General features: G+C 48.7%; 2 protein-coding genes across 2 annotated transcripts in view; one reads left to right on the top strand and one right to left on the bottom strand.

Annotated features, from left to right (window-relative positions):
• LOC131186379 (calmodulin-1) overlaps positions 1-17,540 on the top strand; it is a 71,568-nt gene that overhangs the window by 42,834 nt on the left and 11,194 nt on the right. The gene's annotated exons all lie outside the window — the stretch shown is intronic.
• Positions 1-17,540, bottom strand: part of CCDC88B (coiled-coil domain containing 88B) — a 31,982-nt gene that overhangs the window by 2,084 nt on the left and 12,358 nt on the right. The window contains exons 10-22 of the mRNA XM_058159868.1: positions 16,272-16,430; positions 14,611-14,757; positions 13,644-13,776; positions 13,373-13,530; positions 11,473-12,321; positions 10,923-11,026; positions 9,032-9,134; positions 7,312-7,473; positions 6,100-6,350; positions 5,421-5,564; positions 4,278-4,464; positions 1,688-1,833; positions 454-549 (exon numbers count right to left, since the gene is read on the bottom strand). Of these exons, the coding sequence (XP_058015851.1) occupies positions 454-549; positions 1,688-1,833; positions 4,278-4,464; positions 5,421-5,564; positions 6,100-6,350; positions 7,312-7,473; positions 9,032-9,134; positions 10,923-11,026; positions 11,473-12,321; positions 13,373-13,530; positions 13,644-13,776; positions 14,611-14,757; positions 16,272-16,430 (2,639 nt within the window). The remainder of the gene's footprint in view (positions 1-453; positions 550-1,687; positions 1,834-4,277; positions 4,465-5,420; positions 5,565-6,099; positions 6,351-7,311; positions 7,474-9,031; positions 9,135-10,922; positions 11,027-11,472; positions 12,322-13,372; positions 13,531-13,643; positions 13,777-14,610; positions 14,758-16,271; positions 16,431-17,540) is intronic.

Raw genomic sequence — 17,540 nt, forward strand, 5'->3', positions numbered from 1 at the left:
AGATGGGACCAGGGCCATCTCCGGAGCCTCCAGAGGTGGACAGCAGAGAGGCAGAGGAACAGGAGGAGCCTGTTCCTAGTGCATGCATGAGAAGAGCTGCCAGAAGGCAAGAGCAGCTGAAGCAAAAAGGATAACTCGGGAGTAAAGCCAGGAGATGATTGGCCCCTCCCATAAGGCTTAAAAGAGCAGCAACGGCTCTTGGGCTCTTTGTAGGAAAGCAACGTTGTTACATTTGTTTCTAGTCGGTGTCTCTTGTTTCTGAACTTCATGGGGCTTTGCCAAGAAAAGCCTTTGGCAAGGTGCCAAAGAAGATAAAGGTTTGTGATGAGGCCAAAGGACTTTTTCTGAAGTCTGGTCACTCAATACCCTGATCACCCATCGCAATTATATACTCCATGCTTCTTTGCACGTGAAACGAGCGTATGTGCCCAGTTCTGTGTGTATCACACTTACTTGCCACGAGGGATTGCAGGCTCCAACACCCGGTATTGATCCATGATTTTCTCCACCAGTTTCTGCTTCTCTCGACGCAACTCGCCTAATTTGTCTCTGTGGGAGAAAGAACAGGAGTGGGTGGGTTACGAACTGGATAAGCAGGCAGTTGAAAGAAGCCCTCAACTCCAAGAATCAGAGGGGCTTGAAAAGTCATCTAGTCCAGGGGTCTCCAACCTTGGCAACTTTAAGACTTGTGGACTTCAACTCCCAGAATTCTATTCTGGGAGTTGAAGTCCACAAGTCTTAAAGTTGCCAAGGTTGGAGATCCCTGATTTCTAGTCTAACTCCCCATTTGTGCAGGAAATCTGCTTGACCAGAGGAGCTGAGAACTGGTTATTGGACGAAAACTGGACTGGGCTCTGAAATATCAGACGGAAACTGTCTTTATTAGTGGTCCTCGATTTCCGACCGCAACTGATCCCGAAATTTCTGTTGCTACGCGAAACACCCGTTGAGTTTGGGGGCCCCGTTTTATGGCCCCCCTCTCTTGCCGAAGTTGTTCACTGAATCCCTGCAGTTGTTAGGGCAGTCACGGGGTCGTCATTAAGCGAATCTGGCTTCCCCCTTGACTTGGCTGGTCGCAGAAGGGGGATCGCACGACCCCGGGGTTCATAAGTATGAGCCCGTTGCCAAGCGTCCGAATTTGGATCGCGTGGCCACGGGGACGCTGCAACGGCCGTAAGCGTGGAAAAACGGTCCTACGTCACTTTGAACATTTGAATGGTCACTAAAAGGAACTGTCGTAAGTTGAGGACTGCCGGTATGAAAATTCACCTCCCTCCCTTTGGGGTGTCGCACAGCAACTTTTAACATCTCCTCGTCCACTTGTTCCCAACAGCATGTGTGAATGGAACCAGCTAGCATTTTCTGGAGCATTTAATCGAGAGGTACGGTGGCCTAAGAGGTGAAGCTCTGGCCTCACCATCAGGAGGTTGTGAGTTCGATCCTGGGTAGAGCCAGGCATTTCTCTCTCTGGGCCACACTGAGAATATATCTGCTGAACAAAACTCCGCACTGGCAACAGGAAAGGCATCCGGCCAGCAAAACACTCTGCTAGCTCCATTCAGTTGCCCAGACTCCACCCGTCCACAAAGGACTATGGGGTCGTTAAAAGAAGATGATGAGGGAACGGACGGTTGAACGGAATTGCTGCTTTTTCACTCGAGCGACAGCCGTTTCCGGCAAAACTCACTGGTACTGACGCTGTTCCTCCTGAAAGTGTTCTCGGTTTTCCATGCTGCGCTCCAGCAGCTGCCTGTTCTCCCGGCTCAACAGCTGGATCTCCAGAAGAAGATGTCGGTTCTCTTCCTCCTGCTTGCCCTTCAACTGGACTAGGAGCTTCAGAGAAGAACGGAGGTCCCGTCACCCAATCAGTGATGCATCTTGGATATCCAGCAATAGCAATAGCCCTTAGACTTATATACCACTTTACAGGGCTTTGCAGCCCTCTCTAAGCGGTTTACAGAGTCAGCCTCTTGCCCCCCCAACAATCTGGGTCCTCATTTTACCCACCTCGGAAGGACAGAAGGCTGAGCTACCTTGAGCCGGTCAGGATCAAACTCCTGACAGTGAGCAGTGATTTAGCCTGCAATGCTGCATTCTAGCCACTGGGAGGGAGGGAAGGAAGGAAGGAAGGAAGGAAGGAAGGAAGGAAGGAAGGAAGGAAGGACTGGGGTATCTACGAGACCGCCTTCTGCCACCGATAACCTCCCAACGACTTGTGCGCTCCCACAAAGTGGGCCTGCTCATGGTGCCGTCGACCAAACAATGTCGGTTGGCGGCCCCCAGAGGGAGAGCCTTCTCTGTGGTAGCACCGGCTCTTTGGAACGAGTTACCTCCGGGGTTACGCCAACTCCCCGACCTCCGAACCTTCAAGCGGGAATTAAAAACTTTATTATTTAATCGTGCGGGACTAGCCTAAATGTATTTTAATTATAGCTTTTAAATTTTAAAGGGTTTTATGTCGGCTTTGACCGTTTTAGCAATCTGGCCAGTTAATATATTTGTTTTAAATGTTTTTTTAAATCTGTTATTTATATTATGTGTATTTTTGTATTTTTAATATGGCTGTACACCGCCCTGAGTCCTTCGGGAAAAGGGCGGTATAGAAATTGGATTAATAAATAAATAAATAAAGAAGGAAGGAAGGAAGGAAGGAAGGAAGGAAGGAAGGAAGGAAGGAAGGAAGGAAGGAAGGAAGGTCAATAGCATTTAGACTTATATACCACTTTACAGTGCTTTACAGCCCTCTCTAAGCGGTTTACAGAGTCAGCCTCTTGCCCCCCAACAATCTGGGCCCTCATTTTACCCACCTCGGAAGGACGGAAGGCTGAGTCAACCTTGAGCCGGTCAGGATCGAATTGCTGGCAGTCAGCAGAACTAGCCTGCAATCCTGCATTCTAACCATTGGGAAGGAAGGAAGGAAGGAAGGAAGGAAGGAAGGAAGGAAGGAAGGAAGGAAGGAAGGAAGGAAGGAAGGAAGGAAGGAAGGAAGGAAGGAAGGAAGGAAGGAAGGACTGGGGTATCTACGAGACCACCTTCTGCCACCGATAGCCTCCCAACGACCTGTGTGCTCCCACAAAGTGGGCCTGCTCAGGGTGCCGTCGACCAAACAATGTCGGTTGGCGGCCCCCAGAGGGAGAGCCTTCTCTGTGGTAGCACCGGCTCTTTGGAACGAGTTACCTCCGGGGTTACGCCAACTCCCCGACCTCCGAACCTTCAAGCGGGAATTAAAAACTTTATTATTTAATCGTGCGGGACTAGCCTAAATGTATTTTAATTATAGCTTTTAAATTTTAAAGGGTTTTATGTCGGCTTTGACCGTTTTAGCAATCTGGCCAGTTAATATATTTGTTTTAAATGTTTTTTTAAATCTGTTATTTATATTATGTGTATTTTTGTATTTTTAATATGGCTGTACACCGCCCTGAGTCCTTCGGGAAAAGGGCGGTATAGAAATTGGATTAATAAATAAATAAATAAAGAAGGAAGGAAGGAAGGAAGGAAGGAAGGAAGGAAGGAAGGAAGGAAGGAAGGAAGGAAGGAAGGTCAATAGCATTTAGACTTATATACCACTTTACAGTGCTTTACAGCCCTCTCTAAGCGGTTTACAGAGTCAGCCTCTTGCCCCCCAACAATCTGGGCCCTCATTTTACCCACCTCGGAAGGACGGAAGGCTGAGTCAACCTTGAGCCGGTCAGGATCGAATTGCTGGCAGTCAGCAGAACTAGCCTGCAATCCTGCATTCTAACCATTGGGAAGGAAGGAAGGAAGGAAGGAAGGAAGGAAGGAAGGAAGGAAGGAAGGGGAGGAGGAGGAAGAAGGGGAGGACAAGGAAGGAAGGAAGGAAGGAAGCAAGCAAGCAAGCAAGCAAGCAAGCTGAAGAAGCTTCTTGGATGAGAAGCGAAACGTAAAATCAGAGCAGTCCAATTGCCTCTTGGAAAAAAAAAAAACCACCTCCTGGATTTAATGACGATGCAGCGATTCATTTAACAACCGCGGCAGAAAAGGTCTTAAAATGCTGGCGAAAAAAACCCCACCTCACTTAACGAATTGTCTCGCTTAGCGGTGGGAATTTTCGGCTCGGTGGCGGTCTTACCTGTATTTTGGCGGGAGAAAGTGATTGGCGACCGTTGCTAGATCTTTGGAAGTCGGAGATCCACAGTAGCCTTTTGCAAAACCTGATCTATTGTACCTTCTCTCTCTCTCTCTTCCTCTCTCTCTCTCTCTCACACACACACACAGTCTGGGAAGGCAAGGCAAGGGGGAAGAGGTGGGTTTACCTCACATTGGGTACTCAGGCGCCCCAAGGCCGTGTCCAGCTGCTGGTTCTGCTCTTTCAGAGTGACGTTTTCGGCTTCCAGCTTCGCCTGTTCCAATTGCACGCCGGTCAGCCGGTTCTGCATTCCTTGAAGCTCACCCTGGAGGTCATCGTAGGCTCGTTCGCTCTGGACCAATGCTCGCTGAATCCTGCAGGGTTTCGGGAAAGGCCATCCTGTTACCAGAGGCAGGTTCCCGTCTTGGCGGCTGTCCCTACCTCGCTGCTTGAATCAATATCAATTATTAGGGGTGGGATTCAGCCGGTTCGCACTGGTTCGGGCATTCCGATAGCTCCGACGATCAGCTGGGAGCGAACCGGTTCGCTCCAACGATCAGGTGGGCCGGGCAGCGGCCGCCCCTGCGCGTTTTACTTACCTTTATCCTCTCAGCCGTTTCACGTAGCAGAGCGCATTGCTCAGCTGTGTTAGTCCCCAGAAGTAACAGGGAAGTTTAGTTTTGTCAAAACTGCGCACGCAGGCGCAGCGCACATCAGGCGCGGGTGCGGGCAAAGCGCGGACGCACGCACGCACGAAACACATGATCAGCGAACCGGTTGTTAAATACTTACATAGTACAATACATAGTATTACATAGTAGTAATAGTTAACTAGTAACTAGTAATAGTTACATAGTATAATAATACGAAAAAGAAAGGTAGTACCAATCCGAATAACAGAACAGTAGACTAGCCATGTCTTCTGTCCATCCATGGTTCACGCAGATATCTTTCTTTCTTTCTTTCTTTCTTTCTTTCTTTCTTTCTTTCTTTCTTTCTTTCTTTCTTTCTTTCTTTCTTTCCTTCCTTCCTTCCTTCCTTGCTTTCTGTCTTTCCTTCCCTCTTTCTTTCTTTCCTTCCTTCCCTCCCTTCCACTTTCCTCCCTCCCTCCCTCCCTCTTTCCTTCCTTCCTTCCTTCCGCTTTGGAAAATAGCTTGACCCCCTTCCTCCTCTCTGTGGCAGCCCCTCAGATATTGGAAGACTTGCTATCATGTCTCCCCTGCTCCTTCTCTTCCCTAGACTAGCCAGGCCCAGTTCCTGGAAGCATCAAACCAGTTAAAAATGGCTTCATAAACCTGATGTCCTCCAAACAAATTTCCCCCAGCCTTACCGCTCTTTTTCTTCTTTTAAATTGGCGTATTGCTCAGCCAAATCCTGGTGCCGTCGCTCGGCTAGCTCGAGCCGTTCCTTCTGGGCCAGCAGCGCCACCTCTTGCAGCTCCAAGCTGGTCTTCTGTCCCAACAGTTGGTTGTGCCTGGAGGCAGAAAGGTTGAGCTTCATCATCCATCTTCTTTTAATGACCTCATAATCCCTTGCGGGATGGAATCTGGGCAGTTGAATGGAGCTGAGTATTTACTGGCTGGATGCCCTTCCTGTCACCCATGCGGAGTTTCCCCCCCCCCCCAGCAGATATATTCTCATTGTGCTAGAAACAGGGAAATATCTGCCTCTCCCTAGGATCGAACTCACAGCCTCCTGATTGTGAGGCGAGAGCTCCACCTCTAGGCACCTCTAGCACCACTCCAGGTTGAGCTCCAGCAAATGAACGCCTCGTTGCATTTAGTCCTCGAGCTACGACCATAATGGAGCCCCCAAATGTCTGCTGCTAAGAGAGACATGGGCTAAAGTGAATTTCACCCTGTTTGACGGACTTCCTTGCCCAATTGTGGTCATAAGTCGAGGACTGCCTGTAATGGCTTCATTCAACTACTGGCCATCCAGAACGGACAAGGGCCTCGCTGGCGTGGCCCGCCTGTGATTTCCCACAATGCCCCTGGCTGCAGCGGCACCTGCCCTCCAGTTCCCGCTGTTCCTTCTCCAGGCCGCGCAGCGCTGCCTTCAGGACAGCTTGCTCGTTTAACGTCCTCTCCAGCTCGTCCCCCTGCTGCCGGTGTAGCAGCATCAAGCGATCGTGATCCAACCGGAGCTGTTCGTAGCGTCTCCGCCATCCTTCCGCCTCCAGCCGGACGGTCTGAACTTCGGCTTCGTGGCGTCCCGACCTCTGCCGGACTTCGGACAGCTGCCTTACCAAGAGAGAGCGCTGGGAACGCAGAGATGGAGGCAGGTGACAAAAGTCAAAGATTGAAGACGAAAAATCGCGGTGCAGAAGCGAAAGAGGTGGCAGCAGCTCAAATGCAGGCTGTCCTCGATATACGGCCACAATTGGGACCAGAATTTTTGGTCGCTAAGCAAGGCGGTTGTAACAGGGAGATGGGCAGCATATGAATTTTTGTTCTTTCTGTCATCTATGTATCATTTCTATTATCTCTCTCAATCTATCCATTATCTATCTATCTATCTATCTATCTATCTATCTATCTATCTATCTATCTATCTATCTATCTATCTATCTATCTATCTCTGTCTATCATCTATCTATCTATCTATCTATCTATCTATCTATCTATCTATCTATCTATCTATCTCTATCATCTATCTATCTATCTATCTATCTATCTATCTATCTATCTATCTCTATCATCTATCTATCTATCTATCTATCTATATCATCTATCTACTATCTATCTATCTATCTATCTATCTATCTATCTATCATCTATCTATCTATCTATTTCTATCTATCATCTATCTATTATCTATCTATCTATCTATCTATCTATATCTTTTTTTTTCTCTCTCTCTCTCTCTTTCAAATGCTCATCAAGGTAACTCTGGGCTGAGTTTATTTATAAAGCAAATTAAAAACATTTATTTCAAATTTATTGATTAATTTATAAAATTTACATGCTCCCCCATCTCGCTGTTAGAACCTCTTGGCTCAGCAACAGAAATTCTGGTCCCGAATGTGGCCATAAATCAAGGACCACCTCAAATTTATTTACAAGTATTGTTAAGCGAGTCGCACCCAATTTAACTCCCTTTTCCCGGCCCCAAGTTGTGAAGTAAAATATCAGTCCGGTTGTTAAGTGAATCGTGCAGTCGTTAAGCGAATCCAGCTCCCCCCCCACCCCTTCCCTTGACTTTGCTCGTCAGAACCTCACCTGGGAGGTGCTGTTTTGAGGCGGGAGTTTCCCGTTTCCTTCCTTGTCTTCTGCCTTTTGCCGCGTCAAGCCGGAGAGCACCGTCTCGAGGCTGCTGGCCAGGGACTCCAGTTGGGTCAGGCGTCCGGTGAGCGCCGAATTCTCAACTTGGAGAACCGCCTCCTGGCAGGAGAGAGAGTTCAGCATGTCAAATTTTGGAAAGGCTCTCCGACCGTTTAGGGTAGAGGGTGTCATAGGATTTGGATCAGGAGAAGAGTTGGAAGGGACCTCGGAGATCTTCTAGTCCAACCCCCTGCTCAAGCAGGAGACTGAAGGGTTTGTGAAAGGCAAACATTTTGTTGTTCATCAAAATCTTGGCCAGCTATTAAGATATCATCCATATAATGGTAGACTAAATAAGAAGGAAATTGATCACGAAAAGGTTGTAAACTTTTATTCTTGTATATGCTGGGAACGCTCCTTAAATGAGGTTTGCCATCCAAGATAAGAGCGCTACCCACATTCCAAAATGCATACTTGATGAACAACAAAATGTTTGCCTTTCACAATGTTTGCCTTTCACAAACCCTTCAGGAGACCCTACACAGTTTCAGAAAAAAAGTTGTCCAATCTCTTCTTGAAAAACCACAACGATGGAGAAGGAATGATTAGAGGGAGGGAGGGAAGGAAGGAAGGAAGGAAGGAAGGAAGGAAGGAAGGAAGGAAGGAAGGAAGGAATAGTAGAATAAGAGAGCTGGAAAGGACCTCGGAGGCCCCCTGCTCAAACAGTATACCATTTCAGAGAAGTGGCTGTGCAGTCTCTTCTTAAAAACCTCCAGTATTGGAGAAGAGAGGGAGGGAGGGAGGATTAGAAGGAAGGAAAAGGAGGAAGGAAAGAAAGAAAGAAAAAGGAAAGAGAAAGAAAAAAAGAAAGGAAAGAAGGAAGGAAGGAAGGCGAGAGAAGGGAGGGAAGAAGGATTATATGGAAGGATGGAAGGAAGGAGAGAGAAGGAAGGGAAGGAAGGAAGGATTACAGGGAAGGGAAGGAAGGAAAGAAAGAAAGGGAGAGAAGGGGACAGAAGAGAGGGAAGGAGGGAAGGAAGGATTATATGGAAGGAAGGAAGGAGAGAGAAGGGAGGGAGGGAAGGAAGGATTAGATGGAAGGAAAGAAAAAGAAAGAAAGAAAGAAGGAAGGGGAGAGAAGGAAGGAAAAAGAATAGCAAAATAAGAGAATAACACAGTTGGAAGGGGGTCTTGGAGGTCTTCTAGTCCAACCCCCTGCTCAACCAGGAGATCCTATACCGGCAATACAGGTAATCCTTGACTTACAACAGTTCGTTTAGTGACCGTTCGATGTTACAACGGCACTGAAAAAAGTGCCCGTTTTTCACCCTTACGACCACTGCAGCATCCCCAGGGTCGCGTCCTCAAAATCTGGACGCTTGGCAATCGATTCGTATTTATGCTGTTTGCGGGTTATCCCCTTTTGCGACCTTCTGACAAGCCGAGTCAACGGAAAAAGCCAGATTCCCTTAACGGCCGCGTGACCGACTTAGCGCCCGCAGCGACTCGCTTAAACAACCGTGGCAAGAAAGGCCGTAAAAGGCGACAAAAAACCTCCCTCGAACCAAGGTCTCGCTTAGCAGCGGAACTTTGCGGCTCCGTTGTGGTCGTTAAGTCGAGGGCCACCTGTATTTCCCTCTGCGGGGCTGAAAGGAACCCACTTTTCGGCAACTCTCACCTGAGTTTGAACCTGTGGCTCTTTGGGGCGGTGCAGTTCCTCAAACCGCCCGATGAGGGCGCTCTCTGGCTGGCCTTTGCAACTGTTCCTTGCCTTTGCTTGGCTGCAAAGACATCAAGAGAGAGAAAAGCCAAGTTGTGGCCATCACACTCTCTCTCTTTCTCTCTCACACACACACACACACACACACAACCTCTGGGTTGGAGCTCAGCAAAATAACACACACACACACACACACACACACACAATTCTGGAAGATGCTAAGAATTAGGAATTTGAGGGTGGGGTTGGCCATCTGGACTGAAGGTGGAGCAAGCACATAGCTTGCTTTGCCCAGCAGTCTCTTCAGGGTTGACCTAATTAGAGCAAGTTTTGTTTTATGTGCAACTATTATAAATGCAGATATGGGCTTTGGATGCAGATTTTCCCCTTCCCCTCCCTGCCCTCCCTCGTTCTCTCCTTTCCTTCTCACTTTTTCTTATATTAACCCTCCTCTTTTCCTTCCTTCCTTCTCCTTCTTTCCTATACTTGGTGTGTCTCTTTCTCTCTTCGTTTTCCTCTTTTTCCCTTCTTCTTTCCTTCCTTCTTTCTCCTTCTTTCCTATACTCTGTGTGTCTCTTTCTCTCTTTGTTTTCCTCTTTTCCTTCCTTCCTTCCTTCCTTCTTTCCTTCTTTCCTTCCTTCCTATACTCTGTGTGTCTTTCTCTCTTCCTTTCTTTTTTTCTTCCTTCCTTCCTTCCTTCCTTCCTTCCTTCCTTCCTGTACTCTCTGTGTCTCTTTCTCTCTTCCTTCCTTCTTCTCTTTTTTCCTTCCTGTACTCTGGGTGTCTCTTTCTCTCTTCCTTCTTTTTTCTCTTTTTTCCTTCCTTCCTTCCTTCCTGTACTCTGGGTGTCTCTTTCTCTCTTCCTTTCTTTTCCTCTTTTTTCCTTTTCTCTTCCTTTCTTTTCCTCTTTTTTCCTTCCTTCCTTCCTGTACTCTGTGTCTCTTTCTCTCTTCCTTCCTTTTTCTCTTTTTTCCTTCCTTCCTTCCTTCCTTCCTTCCTGTACTCTGTCTCTATCTCTCTTCCTTCTTTTTTCTCTTTTTTCCTTCCTTCCTTCCTTCCTTCCTGTACTCTGGGTGTCTCTTTCTCTCTTCCTTTCTTTTCCTCTTTTTTCCTTTTCTCTTCCTTTCTTTTCCTCTTTTTTCCTTCCTTCCTTCCTGTACTCTGTGTCTCTTTCTCTCTTCCTTCCTTTTCTCTTTTTCCTTCCTTCCTTCCTTCCTTCCTGTACTCTGGGTGTCTCTTTCTCTCTTCCTTTCTTTTCCTCTTTTTTCCTTTTCTCTTCCTTTCTTTTCCTCTTTTTTCCTTCCTTCCTTCCTTCCTGTACTCTGTCTCTTTCTCTCTTCCTTCTTTTTTCTCTTTTTTCCTTCCTTCCTTCCTTCCTTCCTGTACTCTGGGTGTCTCTTTCTCTCTTCCTTTCTTTTCCTCTTTTTTCCTTTCCTCTTCCTTTCTTTTCCTCTTTTTTCCTTCCTTCCTTCCTTCCTGTACTCTGGGTGTCTCTTTCTCTCTTCCTTCCTTTTTCTTTTTCCTTCCTTCCTTCTTTCCTTCCTGTACTCTGTCTCTTTCTCTCTTCCTTCTTTTTTCTCTTTTTTCCTTCCTTCTTTCCTTCCTTCCTTTCCTTTCCTTCCGATATGGCTGTCCAGAACCCCCAGCTGCTCACAGAATGACAACAACATCATCCTGAAGCCATAAAACCAGAAGCTAAACCTCCTCAGGCCCATAGATATATATATATATATATATATATATATATATATATATCTCCCCATAGAATTTCCCTGGGTCCGGTCTCAGCCGCCCCCAGCCGCCCCCCCACCCCCTTCATTCCCAGCAACTGGCAAAGGTCCAGCCTGACCTGCTGTCGGTCTCTGGCTCAGGATTTCGCTGCTCCTTCGGTGGGTGGTCTTGTGACTCAGCTGCATTGTCTTTGGAGGGCCCGGCTTTTTCTCTCGCCAGCTCCTGCAACAGAATCGGACATCCTGTAAGCGAAAGGCCTGGCCCTACCATTTACCCTCCTGCGACTCCGTTACGGGCCGTCGGCCTCGACTTACAACGGTCCCTTCAGTGACCCTTCGAAGTTACAAATGCACCCAAAAAAGAGACTTATGACCGCTTTTCACATGTAACGACCGTTGCCGCATCCCTATGTCCACGTGTTCGAAATTCAGGCATTTGCCAACTGACTCATATTTACGACGGTTGCAGTGTCCCGGGGTGATCCCTTTCTGTGACCCTTTGTAAACGGAGCAAGCCAGATCCACTTAACGACCTCATTGCTCACTTAACAACGGCGAGAAAGGTCGTAACACGGGGCCAAATTTACTTAACACCTCTCTCGCTTAGCAACGGGACATTTGGGGCTCAGTTGTGGTCATAAGATGAGGACTACCTACAATCCCACTTACCTGTTCTAGCATGGCGGCTGCGTTCTCCTTGTCCTCCAGTCGCTTCCTCAAGTTCGCGTTCTCCTGTTCCAGCTCCCCGAGGCTTTGGAGAACCTCTTGTAGGCTGGTGAGCTCTGCGGCCTGCCGGCGTGTTTGAGCCTCCAGGAGGGCCAGGTGGCGTCCCTGCTCAGCCAGCGCCGCCTCCTGCGCCTGGGTTTTGGCCTTCAGCCGCCAGCCGTCCTTGTCCGCTTGCCGCCGGCCGCTCTCTGCTTGGCTCAGCGCCTCTTCCAAAGCCCCTTTCTCAACCTCCATCTGAGCCAAGGTGACCCTGTGTTGCTCTACGCTCCGTTGCAGGTTCTGGAGTTCGTGCTGAGCTTCGCCCAAATCGTTTTCCGTTCCTTGGAGTTTCTGGGCTAGCTGGGCGCCCCGGAGACGTTCCTTCTGGAGATTTTGCTGCGCCTGGTTTAAGTCGACCTCAGCTTGGGTGGCCGCTTCTTGCAAAACCCGCGATCCGGCTTTTAACGTCTCCTTTTCCCGCTGTAGTGCCTGAATCTCTTCAACCAGGCGCCCCGTCTCCGCGCGCCACCGCTCACATTCCTCCTGGGCTTCCCCGTACGCTCCTTGGATGCTCCTCAGCGTCTCCTCGAGACTCGCCGCGTGTCTCGATTCGGCCTCCCGCGCCTGCTCGGCCTCCCGCAGTCGAGCCTGAGCAATGGACAAGGTGGCCTTCATTTCGCTTGCCGAGGTCTCCGATTCCTGTTCCGGGGCCCGGCCTTCCGCTGTTTCGGTCTTTCGGTATGCCAAGATCTCTGGTTTGTGCTCTTGGATATCTGAATTCTGCTCTTCTGCCTGGCTGGGCCGCCGTTCCGGCTAAGTGGGACAGAAATCAGAGTTGGGACAGCTGCTTAACGCGTTTGCCCGAAAAGATATGCATTTCCCCCCCCCAAAAAGAGTAGAATTGCAAAGAGAAGCTGGATTGGTCATTTGCATCCTTCGAGACAGTTGTTGAGGCCACTTGGGAGGTTTATGTGTGTCCTCAGATCACCTGAGCCTTCTCCACACCCGTTTGCACTACTCCGGTGGCCCTGAAGACACAGATAAACCTCCAAGTGGCCTCAACGACTCTCTAGAAAGGATGCAAATGACCAGCTGTCTGCAAGGAGTATCAATCCTTCCATTCCCCACCATCCGGTCAGAGCTGAAGAAGCTTCTTGGATGAGAAGCGAAACGTCTTCAAAAGAAAAAAAAAAAAAGGCCAGTCGCTTCTTGAAACGGCACTTTTGGAACACTTTTTTCTCCCTGTATTTACCTTCAAGAAAAACCAGGGAGGGTCAAAATCTGAGACGCTTCCTCAAATTACATTTCTGCTCTGGACTCAAGATTTCTCTTATCCAAGGCTGGGGCTGCCGGGGGTTCGGGAGAACCTCTAGCTAAGATTCTGTGCAGTTCGGAGAACTCCCCAAATCCTACTCCTGGCTGGCCCCGCCCACCCTTCCCCTTCCCTCCCAGGTGTCCCCACATGGCCAGTTTTGGATGCAGGTAAATGCAGGTCGCGTGTGGAGGCTTGGGGAAGGCGAAAAAAGGGCATACCGGAAGTTTGGGATGGGCCTCCGGAGCCTGGGGAGGCTCAAGGAAGGCGTCCAGAGCCCAGGGAGGGCAAAAACATCCCCCCCCCGGCCATGGCGCAGGAAGCCAACTAGGCCACGCCCACCATGGTCACGCCCACCCAACAACTGGGCAGAGAACCCCTTGCTAAAATTTCTGAAGCCCACCCCTGCTCTTATCTGACTGCTCCTTTGAATGCAGCTCTTCCTCCTGTCCCTCAAGGTTATTCTCACCACCCATAACGGCCATTCCCTAATGATAGGATCGGATCCAACAGCTCTCTCTCTCTCTCTGTCTCTCTCTCTCTCTTCCATACCAGCCCATCAAGGTTGCCGTCCTTCAGCTCTGCTTCCATGTTCTTTGATCCCAACAAAAGCTGGATCCTACGCCGTTCCCGGTTCTCCTTTTCTAGGACCGGCATTCGATTGGCTTCCTTCATCTCACAGTCCAGCAAATGGGGCATTTCGGGGAATTCTGCAACCGGAAGGGAGAAAAATATATATAATATTTTGCTTGCAAATGTGTAGGGAACTTAGGCCAGGTGATCTGGGAGAAGAGAATCAAATATGGTGGACGGTAAAACTCACCATCTGCATCCAGGTGAGAATATTTGGACCACGATTCCCTCGGGGAATTCGTCAAGGTTTCTTGCAGCTGCTTTTTCAGGAGTAAATTCTCTCTCAGAAGTTCCTCCGATTGGTCAGAGAGCTGGTCCCTTTCCTGAGGAATTGAAATTTTAACCACGACGTTGAGTCTACCTCATTCCCCATTTTCTCAACCTCATCTCTTTGCTTTCAACCAGACTCAAAGGTGGAGGACTTTTAGAAATTGCAAAAATGTGTGGAGAAATCGCAAGGTTTTGCCTCCGTCCAGAACAACAATAACAACAACAAAACCTCCGATCAGTTAATTCAGACAGCAGTGCAAGGGGCTGCTTTAAAGAATCTATTCATCTTGTAAATTAAAAAAAAAAAAAAGAATTGTAGTACAAGGTGAGACAATCGCAGCTATACCTGTATATGCAGCAAACTGGACTGTAAATTCCATTAAATCCAACAGCGGTTCTCTGGTCAATTTCACAACCTGATCTAGTCAATTTCACTACCTGAGCCCAGTCAGTTTCACTACCCGAGCCAGTCAATTGCACTACCTGAGCTAGTCAATTTCACAATTTGAGCGAGTCAATTTCACAACCCGAGCTAGTCAATTTCACTACCTGAGCCAGTCAGTTTCACTACCTGAGCCAGTCAATTACACTACCTGAGCTAGTCAATTTCACAATTTGAGCGAGTCAATTTCACAACCAGATCTAGTCAGTTTTACAGCAGAGGTGAAAAAAAACCCCATCAGCTGATTTCCTTTTTTTAAAAACAAAAAAAAACATAAGTAGCATTTACTTTAAGGCAGGGATCAGCAACCTGCCCAACTCCTCACTGTCTGACTCTGCCACCAGCTCCACAGGCCGCCGGCGGGCCACAACAGGGGACAAAGAAGTGTTGGGAATGAAGAAGAAAAAAACGGGGGAGAAGGAACCGTCGTCTTTTTCAACCATACCTCTTGGATCTGGTTCAAGTGGTTCTGCAGACGCAGGTTTTCTTTCTCTGCCTGACTCAGGCGCAGGCCTCGGGCGTAAACGGTATCTAGTTCTTCCTCCATCATGGCTTTTGCCTCCAATAGGGCCTTGGAGAAGTCACGCTCTTCCTGAGAATCAAAAAGGACTTATTTGAGCCCCAGGGCCAGGTCTCCGCTCTCTTCCACAAGATTGGACTGCAAACTAACATTGTAACGTTATCAGTTTAAAATGTAACATAGTGTTGTGCCTCGCTCGCCCCCCTCTCCGCAGCCGGGCCCCTCTCATTTCCTGTTATCTCAGCCAGAGACGGATAATGAAGAGGAACGGCCTGGCTTGCCTCCAGCCCCCAGTCCTGGCAGCATGCCCGGACAGACCGAGCAAAACGAATGGCCTGGCATGCCTTCAGCCCCAAGTCCTGGCACCATGCCCGGACAAATGGAGCAAATAAACCCCTCCCCCACAGCATGTGAACATGAGGAACAGGAAGCCAGTCACGAGCTGGAATTGCCGGCAGTTGGAGGGTGGAGGGATCCACGCTTCTGGAGAATGGAGAGGCGATGTCAGCAGAAGGAAGGGAGGGGCAGGCCTGGATAAGTGCTGAGTCATGGAGCCACACCCCATGGCCTATATAAAGGATCTATATAAGTATATAGGATCTATATAAAGATTTAAATAAATAAATAAAATAAATAAATAAATCTGCTTTCTGGCATTCTTTGAGCCAGGCAAAGTCTAATTTGGATTGCTGAAGTCACATCTTGGACTCCTGCCTGCCCTGAGAACTCCGAGAGAACTTTGGCAAAGCTGCAGAGGCTTTGTGTCCACGCTTGATACAGACTTCCCTGACCCGGCCGTCAGAGGAGGAGTGGGACACGACACATTGTATTGCTAACTAGGGCATACAAAACCTTTGCTAGACCAATTCTCGAATACAGCTCGTCTGCCTGGAATCCACACGGTATATCGGACATTAATACAATTGAGAGAGTCCAGAGGTATTTCACGAGAAGAGTCCTCCAGTCCTCTGCTCGCAACAGAATCCCTTATGACACCAGACTTGAAATGTTGAGCTTAGACAACTTAGAACTTTGCTGCCGTCGGTCTGACCTAAGCGTAGTACACAAAATTATCTGCTACAATGTCCTACCTGCCAATGAATACTTCAGCTTCAATCACAACAATACATGAGCACACAATAGATACAAACTTAAGGTAAACCGCTCCAAACTTGAGTGCAGAAAATATGACTTCAGCAACAGAGTGGTCAACGCTTCCTTCCTTCCTTCCTTCCTTCCTTCCTTCCTTCCTTCCTTCCTTCCTTCCTTCCTTCCTTCCTTCCTTCCTTCCTTCCTTCCTCTTATCTTTCCCCTGCCTAGTCTGAGGCTCTTTTTTCCCGTTTCCAAAAGTTGTTCCCACAGGAGCGGAATTTTACAAGTCTCAATCTCTCAAAGTACATCTCCCCCCCCACCTTATTTTTATACCCCAAGAAACCCTCCTGAGATGTTTTCCACGCACCCCTTTTTCTTCTGAGGGCTCGGCTGTCTCTTATCTGCCTCCCGCCTGGTCTGCAGGCTCTTCTCCCTGTCTCTCAAAAAGAGTCGTTCTCGCATCCCAGATCCAAAGCCCAAAATGAAACGCTCACCTTGAGCTGCGCCCGGCATCGTTCCAAAGCGGGTATCCTTTCCCGCAGGGCCGTCAGCTCCGACTGAAGCCGCTCCGCCCGGAACGCCTTCTCTCTCAAGGCATCCAATTCGTCCTGGTATAACCTGGCTTGGCGCGCCTCGCCTGCCAACGTGCGGTTCTGGGTAAGAAGGAGCAAACTAGAGATTACATCATCCCAATGATGTCATACTCGCCGATGATGTCAGTGGACGCGCCCGTCGTTCCGACGCCGTCTTGGTTGTCCGCAAATTCCTGCCCCATCTCGATCCCACAGATAGCTGATTCGGTCCTTGGAAGATGCAGTTGGTCCTCGACTTGCGGGCACCGGAATTTTCCATTGCTAAGCAAGACCGTTGTTAAGTGAGTTTTTGCCCCATTTCGCGACCTTTGTTGCCGCAGCGAAGGGAATCCCTACAGTTCAGTTAGTCGCACGGTCGTTAAGCGAATCCGGCTTCCCCCCCCCCCTTTGACGTTGTTTGTCGGAAGGTCGCAAAAGGGGATTGCGTGACCCCCCGGGATATGACAACCGTCATAAATAGGAGCCGGTTGCCAAGCAACTGAATTTTGGTCACGTGACCACAGGGAAGCTGCAACAGTCGTGAAAAAAACGATCCTAAGTCACATGTCTCAGTGCCGTTGTAACTTCGAATGGTCACTATAAAGGAATGGTTGTAAGTTGAAGACTACCTATAATTGTTATTACTACCTTGCAAGATCGTCCAGAGAGGAGACACGAGCAGATGGACTAATTCTACTTTGTTGTCAGGTGACATTAATAGAATCTTGCAAGTCTGAATGTACAAAACTCCCCCCATCACTTTTGCAGCTTGAGAAACTAGGGAGGGTCCTATCTGAGCTTCTCTCTCCACCCGTTATACAGCTGAGGGCTCAGCGGCCTCTTATCCATTTTTTTCCCTTTGGCTTTGAGTCTTCTCCATCTCCCAAGGTCTATTCCTAGCCGTTCCCGACTCTAGGGGGCGGTGCTCATCTCCGTTTCAAAGCCGAAGAGCCAGCGCTGTCCGAAGACGTCTCCGTGGTCATGTGTCCGGCATGACTCAACGCCAAAGGCGCACGGAAACGCTCTTCCCTTCTCACCAAAGGTGGTCCCTATTTTCCTACTTCCATTTTTTTTTACCTGCTTTCAAACTGCTAGGTTGGCAGAAGCTGGGACAAGGAACGGGAGCTCGCCCTGTTATGCGGCAGCACTAGGGATTCGAACCGCTGAACTGCTGACCTTTTCGATCAGCAG

Source organism: Ahaetulla prasina, chromosome 17 (genome assembly GCF_028640845.1).
Source record: "Ahaetulla prasina isolate Xishuangbanna chromosome 17, ASM2864084v1, whole genome shotgun sequence".
Lineage (NCBI taxonomy): Eukaryota > Metazoa > Chordata > Lepidosauria > Squamata > Colubridae > Ahaetulla > Ahaetulla prasina.